General features: G+C 40.9%; 1 protein-coding gene across 1 annotated transcript in view; it reads left to right on the forward strand.

Annotated features, from left to right (window-relative positions):
* Window positions 1-12,076, forward strand: part of LOC109914087 (immunoglobulin lambda-1 light chain-like) — a 51,633-nt gene that overhangs the window by 16,755 nt on the left and 22,802 nt on the right. The window contains exon 3 of the mRNA XM_048620702.1: window positions 9,700-9,744. Within this exon, the coding sequence (XP_048476659.1) occupies window positions 9,700-9,744 (45 nt within the window). The remainder of the gene's footprint in view (window positions 1-9,699; window positions 9,745-12,076) is intronic.

Genomic DNA, 12,076 nt, shown 5'->3' on the forward strand with positions numbered 1-12,076 from the left:
ATGCTGCTTGGCCTGCTGTGTTCATCCAGCCCTGCACCTTGTTGTCTAGAATACTGTATCTGTTTGGCATTGCAACAACAACTATCATATTTGAGGAACTTTTCTTATTGGAAACCAATACATTATTCATGAAAACTTGACTTACAAAAGGTCCTAAAACAATTTTGCAGAGAGAAGAAAAACAGACTGGACATTGGAATTTGACATCTCTCAGACTATCCTTGCAGTTGTTAAAACAGGGGCATTTTCTACCGTGTAGGAAACTATTTGCATTCGTTCTGAGGCAAGGGGGCGGTTGAGAACTGAACGTACCAGTTTCAGGAACAGTCTTTTATTTACTTCAAAACTATACTATACTCTTTAAAAAACCTTTATATACATATATAGTTACTAGACCCAGCCGATACTGTACAGAATTTACATATGCAGAAAAAAGACAAACATTGCAATTTAACTTTCCCCACAGTTGCAATAGCCCCAGAGGTATTCCTTCCTTATGCAAGCTACTATTAATATACATTTGAGGCACCGGGAGAGTCCGATAACTGTAGGAATCCCCATTGTTCTTTGGTAGAAAGAAATTAGACAGTAGGGTTTCCCCACTGTGCCTTGATGGCAGCTGCCTGGAGTTTTAAAGCATCCCATAACACGTATTCCTGAACCTTGCAATGTGCCTGTCTGCTACTCTCTGTCAAGCACTGGTAGGAAAAGACTGCCTAATGTGTTTTTTCTCCTCTGTCTCCATCCTGAGATGCAAAGTGGAACGATGAAACGACTTTCAAACAAGTCTGCAATCCTTTGACATGGGATGACTTGCTTTCCCTTCCAAAGAAAAAAAAAAGAGACGTACGAATGGTTCCAATCTGTATCAAGAACTTGCAGGGTGTTGATAATATCCGTTAAACTTGTGCGACCACTTTGTGGGTCATTTGTCAGTGTATTCATAGACAAGGCATCTGTTGTTTCTTAGATGGGAATTGGGGAGGTCTGTTGGAAGTTCTCACGATGATGTCCCATCTACAACAATCATTAAATCCGGTTACAGGTCGATAGGATGTGCAGTATCTGAGAGTTGTACCAAAATTGGAAGGAATAATGTTTGGTGCTCTTTCCCTGCATCTCCTGTAACTGCTGCTCCCACGTAAACTTCCAGACTTGGTGAAGTATTTGAGTACGTCTTAATCCTCTTTTGGTGCTGCAGACAAACTTCAATCTGTCAGATCATTAACAAGCTTCGTTCTTATTTACTCTGTTAAAAAAGAGAACTGTCTTGTTGTAGAATGTAAGTGGCAATGGCCAACTTTCAAATAACCAGGCGCAACGCTCACAACAGTGAACGGCTGAGGTCACCTTCTCTCTCTGTTTCTGTCCATAATGGGTCAACGTCATGTATTGTGAGGCAGGTGGATTTCAAAGGATGGGGAATGTTGGAAAACAGGCAACACACCTGGTTTTCCTCAGGTAATCGCCATTGTAGCCAAAAATGGCGAGATGGAGTGTACCCCAGTTTTTCTCTGCCATGACTTGGTGACCAAAGAACTGCAGCTCTGTCTGAGAATATCAACGAGTCGAGCTCATGTGAGTGGGGCTCCTGGTATCATTAATAGAAATTGAGTCATTAACAGAAATAGTCATTGTAAATATTGAAATTTGACCCCGTCTGTTCTTCCATTCCTCCTCAGCTGGCTGCAATGGGAGAACCGCCTGTCTTTCGGAAAAGAGAAGACAACGAAGATGCACTGTTACCAAAATGCTCTAGTGATAGCTAGATACCTGGAACCACTGCTTCACAGCAGCTGGCCTGCAGCTCATAGCAACCCCTATTGTTGCCCCTGCACGCACGATTGAAAAGGATTCCAAGGGAAGTTTGAAGTTACCAGGCACACACTGATTATATTAATGGAGGTGAGATGGGGCTGAGGAGTGGCGGCTTTGGTTTTATTTGTGACTTTGCAGCGAAGGAGACTCATGTCTGACCATTAGGCCCATGACCCATGGCCCATGGCGGAGCACTTAACAAAAAGGACCGTAAATTTGGACAATTTCTTTATTTCTTCATTTTTCTGCCTTTATATTCAACGTTTCAGTTTATTCTTTCCGTGCTTTAAGATGGCGCTGGAGAGTGGTGAAGCTATGCAACACTTATCATTGTATTTTGTCACAAGATACATGTGCCAATAAATAAATCAAATCAAAAGAAGGAGGAAATCCCTGCTGATCTCGGGGATACTGCCATCACCACCCTCTTCAGGAAAAGAGGCAACGTGGACTGTGGGTATGACTGATCAGTCTTCCAACTCTCCATTGCTGGGAATAAAATCCAAATCCTAACAACACACCTTCTCCCAATCCCAAAGGAAACCCTTCCTGAAATCCAGTGTGGTTTCCTATAAAGTCATGGAATTGCGCACATGAGCTTCCCTGTTTGGTAACTCCAAGAGAAATGTCAGGAGCAACACCAACCATTCTACGTGCCTTCCTTTGACTGAGTCAGTTGGGAAGTGAAATGGAAGATCCTGTCAAAGGCCGGTTGTCCAGTAAAATTTGTCAAAATCTCCCTTACAGTAGCGATCTGAGTACGCAACCTGATGGGTTACCAGTGTTGAGGATTGTTGTGGAAGCGGTACTATTATCTGTCTTGCCTTATTGCGGTCTAAGGGTCGGGAAGTTGAGGATTCCGGTTGCAAATGGTGGAACAGAGACCTAGGTCTCAGAGTTTGTAGATTAGTTTGTTTGGGATTACAGCGTTGTAAGCGGAGGTGCAGTTGAAAAATGGTTCCCTGGTGTATGATCCTTATTATCCAGATGTTCCAGGGATGAGTGTAAGGCTAGGTTAATGGCGTCTGCCATGGAATTGTTGCATCAATAGGCAAGTTGAAAGGGATCGAGGCAGGCTGGGAGTCTAGAGTTGATGTGAGCGATGATTAACCTCATGAAGTATTTCATAATTATGGAGACCAGAGCCACGGTGATAGTTGTTGAAGCGCATTGCATGTGTTCTCTTTGGCACCAAGATGATGATTCAGACAAATATTTCACCTAAGCCCATTTTGATCACAGAATTTGGTTACCTTCATATGTGCTCTTACCAAAGTGTCAAATACAATACTTTCTTTCGTGGACACCTGAATGAATTCTAAATTGCATGGCCGTAATATTAACTGCATTGAAACATCTATAAACTCTTTTCCTGAAATGTCTCAAGAAAAGAGTGTGGTCCATGCAAGTAACAGTTTCTTTTCAGCTGTTACTCATGCAAATTTCAAACTGACAAAAAGGCAACACAAGACTTAATGTCTCTTTCTGTACCATTGGATAATTCTCGTGACAGACACTCAGTTTCTCCAATTAAAAAAAAAACACTGACAGATCATTTGATTCCCATTTCATTTTCTTGTAATTAAATAGCATTATTAAAAACGAAAGTGGTGTTTATGACATAAACATTTTGAATTGCTTCTTATAATTTGCAGCTGCTAAGATAAGTGTCATTGTCAGCAAGTCTTTCAAATTGTCCAAACAATGATGACGTTATTCTCTCTATTGAAATGTTCTTACTTTCTGTAACATTGCCAAATGGAAACACAACATTGCAAAAGTGAGGAAACATTTCTTGACAAAACTAATTAAGGCTGATATACATCAGAATTTAGTTTTTTTAAAAATAAAAGACATTACTTTAGGTGCTAATTGGCTTTATGCATGAATATAGCTCAAATTCAACAAATTCAGTTCTTTCCAAGTTTATATCCATAATGGTTCTTTGCAGCTGATATGTAATTTAGGCAAGTGGTGTAAAAGTGAAGAGGTGATGCTTTGATTTTATGGGGCATTAGTGAGAGTACTGTGGTTACTGTACTTACAGAAGGAGATTAATGTTTTGGAAGCAGTCCAGCAAAATTTACTCGACTAATATCTGGTATGAGTGAATTGCCATATGAGGAAAGTCTAGGCAGGATCAAACATTTCAGTTGGCAGCTTACCCATTGATGGAGTTCCAACTCACTTGCTGGCCAATGTAGACAAACATGTCACCTTCATCGATGAAAATTAATAGATATATGAATATACGAATGTACAATGAAGGAACAAGAGCATGCCACTCAGCCAATTGACCCTGCCCCACTATTCAATAAGATCATGTTGGTCTGATTTTCACTTCAACTCTACATTCCTGCGTGACCCAAATAATCTTTTACCCCCTTGGTAATTCAAGAATCTCTCTTTCTGCATTAAAAAATAAAATTCTGCATCCAGTACCTTTTGAGGAAGAGAATTTCAAAGTCGTTCAACATTCTGACGGGGGAAATATTCCCTCATCTCTATTATGATTAAGGGATCCATTATTTTTAACTAGAATCTCTGGAGCTATGATCTAGGCCTTCAGAGTTAGAAGAGTCAGAGCTGATATAATTGAAACAAATACTACCTTGAGGAGAATGTGCCAGGTGAATGTGGAAAAGATGCTTCCTTTTGTGGGACAATCCAAAACTGAGGGATCATAGTTTACAAGGACGATATTCCTGACCTTTCTGACTCCTTAAATCGATTCAAAAAATCCAGAGGTATTGGTACCTGAAGGTTTATTCAAAAAAGGGTTGCTTTAATTGAAGTCTGACTCGACTCCCTGTGTTTTGTCTGTCACACAAGAGATGAATAACTGGGTAAACGTTTGAGTACTCATTTCGGGTAACACATCAAAGTTGCATGATTCGATAAATCAGTGGAATCTGTATGCTGTGTACTCTTTAGGCTGTTACCTCAGTAACCGGCATTGAAATACATCACTAAGGTTAGACCTATTTCAAATTACACAACTTAAATTGAGTATTAGGAATTGACCATGTCTTTTAGACTTTTTACTTCTGAGCAACAAATAAAAATGTACCACTCCTCGAAAGTAAACAGCTATTGCCAATCATTGACTAATCCCCTATTGCTCAAAATAGACGTACATGTATATAGTGATAATTGGTATTCATTATATTGCGTGGTACAACACCAGAGTGTGTATAGACCAATAACCTCCTGAAAGTCACAATGATTTCTTTCTCTCTGCCTAAGTGATATCTCAGTGGAGTTATGGGCAGGGCTATAAAAGATAACACAACAAAATTTATTGATTCCAATTCAATATTCTCTTTAAGGAGCAAATTGGTTTAGCTTGATCACTGCTAGATCACCTCGGCCAACTTCAGTAACTCAGTCAGGCTTTTTCTTTCCTGAGACAATTGAATACGCACTTAATGAGTCATCACTACTATAATGTCTGAAACAAGGCATCCAATTTATACACAGAAATCTCTGACAAAACGGAATTTAAAATTGAGCATGATAACCTCTTTGATGAAGTTGCTTGAGTGATAACATTTGCAGAATATTAGGATAAATCTGTTGTACCATTTTCAAATAGTGATTGTGGAATTCTTTAATCCACATGAGTGAACATTCCTTTACTTCCCACTCAGATTGCACTGCTTCCTCAGTAGTGTCAATGAGACCCTGCCATGCTTCCTCAACACTCAAGCTCAGACAGGGTAGCCCTCTCTCTGTACTGTCCCTTTGAAATCCTATTCTCCTCATTGTGCTGAACCTGCACAGGGTAAATCACCCATATTACTGACACTGCACAGAGCAGCAGTCTCATAGTGCTGACGCTACACAGAGCAGCACTTCCACAGTGCTGACGCTGCATACAGTTGCACCCCCGCAGTACTATTACTGTACAGCATAACATTCCAACAGCACTGACACTCCAACACTGCTGCACTCAATCAGTATCAACATTCCAATTATGCAGCAATCCCAAAGGGCTGACACTCCAACAGTGCATACCTCCCTCAGACTGAACTTCTGAAAGTGTTGCACTGCCTCACTACTGACTCTACGGCAGTGTAGCTCTCCCTCAGTACTGACCATCCAATGGCTATAAAACGAGAAGACAAAACATGCGCTCAAGACTTTCTCATTGGTCATTTCAGAACATATTAACTTTTGTCTTATATTGATGTCCTCTAATTAAGAATCACACTACATCAGATGGACCCAACCAACTATTCCACAATTTCAAGCGTCTCCTTTCACATTACAATTAGTGCTCACTCTTCTAACGAAAAGAGCTCCAGATTGTAAAATCACCCCTGAAAGACATAGCATTCAGTTCTAAGACCTTTTAAGACCGCAACAATTAGGGACAGAGTAGGCATTTCGGCACCTCAAACCTCATCTGCAATTCACTTGGATCGTGGCTCATCCATTATTTCTCATTTTTTCTTTCTCGTCCTTTTCCTACAACACACGATTCCCCAACTGATCAATAATCTATCTGCCTCAACCTTAAACATACACAACGACTCTGCGCCCCACATTTCCCTCTGGCAACGAGTTTCAAAGACTCACTAGCCTCTGAGAGAAGAAATTCCTCTTCATCTCAATTTTAAATTGGCGCTCCTTTATTCTGTGACTATGTCTCTGTTGTAAGACTCTGCAATGAGGGAAAAGATCCTCTCAGCATTTACCCTGTCAAGCCGCTTAAGAGTCCTGTATGTTTTAATGAGATTACCTCTCATCATTCTAAACTCCAGTGAATAGAGTCCCAATCTGTTTAAACCTTGCTTGTGAGACAATCCCCCCAAACCAGGGATTATTCTTCTCAGAACTTCCTCCAATGCAATAGTATATTTCCTGAAATATAGGGACTAAAACTGCTCAGTAGATTCGGGTACAATTACAACGTTTAAATGAAATTTGGATAAGTGCATGAATAGGAAAAGTTTGGAGGGTGCAGGAAGGTGGGGCTAGTTTAGTTTGGAATTATGTTTGGCATGGACTGGTTGGACTGAGGGTCTGTTTCCAAACTGTATGCCTCCATATCTCTATGTGGTCTCACTAGAACCTGTACAGTTGCACTAAGACTTCCTTAGTCATGCTCCAACTCCCTTGAAATACTTTCATTTGTACCTTCCTCAGTGTCACCTACTGCGTTAAAATGGATATACAAACAGTGATCTAGATTCGATGTGGGGGTTAAACGCAATTTCTAGACTGGGCTATAATTGTATTTTTGTAATCTTCTAACAACATTTAGCACTGCTATTTAACCGTTAGGAACCACGCTGGATCCATACCTTGAACCTTGAACTTAAATGGGAAAAGAGTAAGACACTTACGTCCTTGGCTCTGCAATCGTCTTTCTTTGCAAATACCTTGGCACTTCTGTGTCATTCCTCCCTCTGCCTTTATTAGTTTTGTTTTTAGTCGAAGTTTACTTTAGATCTTCCAAAGCTACAGACTTTTAGTGCAGGTGTGTATGAATGCAAACTGCTTCCAAAGGAGATCGGTTCAAACAGTAATATGCAACCCATGTCAACCGAGTATCGAAGCAACATTTGCACCCTTGACTTTGCAAACGTAGAATTTTTCTGATTGATAGTTTGGGAGGTCACAAGTGCATAAAATGCTCTCCGTACCGAGTGTGCTGTGTCTGAAGAGGTTGTTGATACTGCTTTCCTTATAAGACAGAGCAAACACGACATGAGAGAGGAAGGAGGTCAGATCGGGTTCAACAGCAGGAAGAACAGTGAAAACAATCAATAGAGACAGGAGACAGAAACAAAGTAATCCAGAATATCAAACGAATAAACAACCAACTATTCACGCACCAAATTCTCAGAATGGCCTTCTTCCGGTTTCTGTGCAACCAGCTGGAGGAGGGGATGAATGGTATCGGCATCTTCCTGTCTAAGTAAAAGGGGGTGAATGGCCTCATTCTGTTCCTATGTAACAGGCTGGATAAGGGGATGTATAATCTCCTCCTGTTCCTGTTTCAACAGGCTCCCGAGGAATGGAATGACCCCCTCTGCAGTTTCTTTATTGCGAGCGCCTGTGCTTGACTGACCACACCATGACTCAGAATTACTCCACCATCATTTGGTAAAGTGGCAGCTTCGAATAACTCCACCTCCTAAGACAAAACTGATATTTTAATTTTAAAATATATATTAATTTCGTAAAAGTATCTTTACATGCGTATATAGACATTTCATTTCTCTGCAGTAGCATATGGAGAAACAAACAAACATTGGATTTGGACTCTATTCAACAAACAAACCAAAGGCATCTCTAACCTGTATAATATATTTACATATATTTGAGGTACCAGAAGGATCTGATAACTGAAAGGAGTCCCATTTAACATTGACAGAAAGACCCCAGACTGTGGTCTTTGCCCACTGAGCCTTGGCAGCAGCTGAATCAATCTTTGGTGTATTCTGCAGCATGTAGTCCTGGACCTTGGAATCGGCTAGTCTTTAAGACTCAGTTGAGGTCAACTCCTTGCTCTGGAGGACCCACAAGCTTCGAGCAACCAAACAGTGTCTTTCACTGAGTTGATGGTCCTCCGGGGCAGTCAGTGTTTGTCTCGGTATGCATCCCAGGGAACAGACCCTGGAGTACAGAGTCCAATGTTAAGGAGCTACTCAGGATGAATTTCAACGAGAACCACAAAATTACATTCCAACACCTGGATCTCAAAGGACAGCTGCAGCTAAAAGACTTTGAACCCAGCAAAGAGGTGGAGCCACACACCTTACCTTTTTTTGTTCGAGTGTGTATCACCGTGGGAACAGGGAGCTCACGATGATACAATCCAATGCAGGTCCTACACAAAAACCCCTCAGATTATCAGGCGAAGAACGTTAGTAATAGCACCGAATCTTTCAACATTTGTAACTGGGTTATTATGGGAACCAAGGCATTAATGTCTTCAAACGACATTGAAACTTGCACTGGCTTTGGGTTTTGGAAATGGGAATGGGTTTTGGTTGTAACGCCTTGAACAATTGATTATTCCTCACTTAGATCGAACACTGACCTCTCGGATGGATATAAACCAACGATCAACATTCCAAAATGTGAGATGATTATGATCCGAATTGCTATCCCGGAGGAAATTCAACTGTTCGTGTACCCCTCTGTGAGAACCACTCTGGAAAGTGCTTACTATCTGAAAAAGGGCGCCCTTTGACTTGCTCTCCACATTATTTTAAGATGGATTGGCTTTGACTCTTTGGCAAAAGGAGACTGATGTGAAGTGATCTGATGGTGTGCTGGAAGAGAAGTTCATTTCGGGCTGGGGTCCAAACTGACGGTATTAGGTAAGGAAATTGGCAATATAAACCCTGCGTTTTTTGTTTTGCTTTGAACTGTCTTGATTCTTTTCTGGGCTTTCTCACGATCTATTCTGCGAGGTTGGTCTGTTATAACTCGTCTGAACAGCGACGAGAAACCAGGCTAGTTTCTCAGTTTGCGCATCTCTCTATTCCCTTTGTGTCTTAATCACAGCTCTAAGGAAACTCGAGCGTTTGATCTGCTTTCCAAGAGAATGATTTTCATTCAGGAAAATAAGTCACCCAGTGTCAGCTTAATGTAGTTAGTGATAGAGTAAACACTTGGTTAAGTACAAGAGCAGGAAACATCTAACCTCCTATAGTTACATGCATCTGGGCAGAATTTGTAGACTTGTTAATGTGATCCGTGGATGTGAAAGTGGATTTAGTTGATTACAGGACTGATTGGCCACCTCACCGCCCCATAGTTGTAGGAATTTTTCTGGTCCTTAGGATAGGTGGAAGTTGAATAGAATAAATAAAGAGCACTGGTTGTGACGGGGATTTTGAAACAGGGTGGTACTGCTGTGTTACAATGAAGCATACTTCGGAACTGGGACAAAGGTGGTCGTTATGGGTAAGTGAACGAACTAGTAATACTGCAAGAGTTATTATAAATTGTGGATCCATGCGGGGAAGGATGGTGGTGAGGGAATTGACAGAGTAAAAAGTGCTGAAGCTGAGTGAAATGATTTAGATCTTGTTGCACCCATTATACCGTAGGAGAAGAGAATGAGTTGGAAAGTGATGGAGATTCTATAAAATTAACAGAACATGCAATACTGAAGGAGCAAATAGAATCCCAGACATTGACGTGTGAGAATAGCAGACTTGACACGAATGTAGATTGAAAACTATGGCCGTTCAATTGCATTTTATGCAAGTCTAATCTACAGCTTGTAGAATGTTTTAGAGGCACCAGCTAAGTTTTTCTTAAGAATTAACAACGTTGATGCCAAACCAAGAGGTTAGAATCACCAAAAGAGACGAAACATTCATAAAACATCACAGGAACAGGCTTTTTGGCCCACCATGCCTGCGATGACCGCGGTACCTTTCTAAACTAATCCCATCTAGCTGCATATGGTCCGTATCCCTCCTCTTCACTGTGTGTTCACGTGTCTGTCGAAATGCCTCTTAAACGTTGCTATCATTTGTGCTTCGACCACCTCCCTGGGCAGCTTATTCCAGGCACCTACAACCCTCTGTGTGAAAAAAAAAAATCTTTCCTCCTCTCACCTTAAATCTATGCTCCCTAGTATTTGACGTAGCACACTGGAAAAATGACTATCCAACCTATCCATGCCTCTTATTGTATATTCTTCTATCAGTTCGCCCCTCTCATGCAAACAATCCAAGTTTTCCTTATAGTTATTCCAGGTAACATCCTTTGCAAAACGTCCACATCAATCCTGTGGTGCGGTGACCACAACTGCACACAATATTCCAAAGATGGCCAATTTCAATTTTGTGCACCTGCAACCTGACTTGCGAACTTTTACGCCCAATGTCTGATTGATGAAGGTAAGCATGTTGTATGCCTTCTTTGCTACTTTATCCATCATAATTGTCTCCTCTTCAGGGAGCCTTGGTCTTGGACCTCAAGTTCCCTCTGTATATTAATGCTGTTAACCCTCAAGGTGACAGAAGGCTGCGTGCATGACCCTGTATCAATGAAATAGGTGTTTGGATGAGATAGACGTCTGGAATAAGCTTCTATTTGTTGAGAACACCATACCTAGAGGCCCTACGTATATGGACGCAAGAAAGGATTCAAATCCTCTATTCAGGAGAACCATCTGTGCTCACAGAGTGACAGAAATGTGTAACATTACACACGAGATTAGATTGATGAGAAGAGCATGGCTAAATTAAAGGATGAATATAGCTAAAAATATGAAGAGGAAAGCGGTTTTGTGAAATTACTGGGAAAGAGACTGAGTGTGAAAAGTAAATGGCAGACCAGAGAAGATGAAGTGAAAGGCTTCTTTTTCTTATGTCGACTTATCTGTCCAAGTTTATGTCTGAATTTGGAATGAGCTGGGGTACTTCTGATGAATTTACAAGGGGAATTTACAAGGCAAATTTACTATTGTATCCAACTCTTAAAATACCATGAACACGTTCAGAAAATAATCAAGGTGACTAGTGGAATGCTGGTGTTTATATCTAGGCTACTTGAATAAAAAGACACAGAAGTCATACTATAGATATACCAAACCCAGGATAGTCTCTGCTTCGACATTGTGAGCAGATCTGGGCACCACATCATGGGAAGGATATATTGGCTTTGAAGGAGTGCAGTGCAGGTTTACAAAATTGATAATTAGACTTCAGAGGTTCAGTCATGAAGAGAGTTTATATAATTTAGGCCTGTTTTCTCTGCAATTTAGGAGGTTAATAGCTGATCTAATCAAATCCTTCCAGATGTTAACAGGAAAAGACAGGGTAGATAAAGATAAACTATTTGCACTTGTTGTAGATTCTAGAATGAGGGGGCATGATCTGAGAATTAGCGACAGGGCGTGCAGGAAAGATGATATAAAGCACTTCTACACAGACGGTGGTAGATGCTTGAAACTATTCCACAAACGACAGTTGATTCTGGATTGGTTGCAATGTAAAAATGTTGAGGGATATGGACCAAAGGCAGCTATATGGACTTAGGCCACAGATCAGCCATGATCCCATTCAATGGTGAAACAGGTGCGAGAGGCTGAATGGCCTACTCCTGATCGTATGGTGTCATTATTTAATGAGGCTATGATGCTTACTATTTCTAGCAATGCATTGATATTTGAAGTTGATGGCTTTACCGATTTAATCGATTAAGATAGTTAAAGGAGTCGTTAAGATAATCAGAGGGTACCTTTCCCCTGGTATCCTGGGAGTAGAGATTACCTTAATAA

The sequence above is a fragment of the Rhincodon typus genome, chromosome 48 (genome assembly GCF_021869965.1).
Source record: "Rhincodon typus isolate 14 chromosome 48, sRhiTyp1.1, whole genome shotgun sequence".
Lineage (NCBI taxonomy): Eukaryota > Metazoa > Chordata > Chondrichthyes > Orectolobiformes > Rhincodontidae > Rhincodon > Rhincodon typus.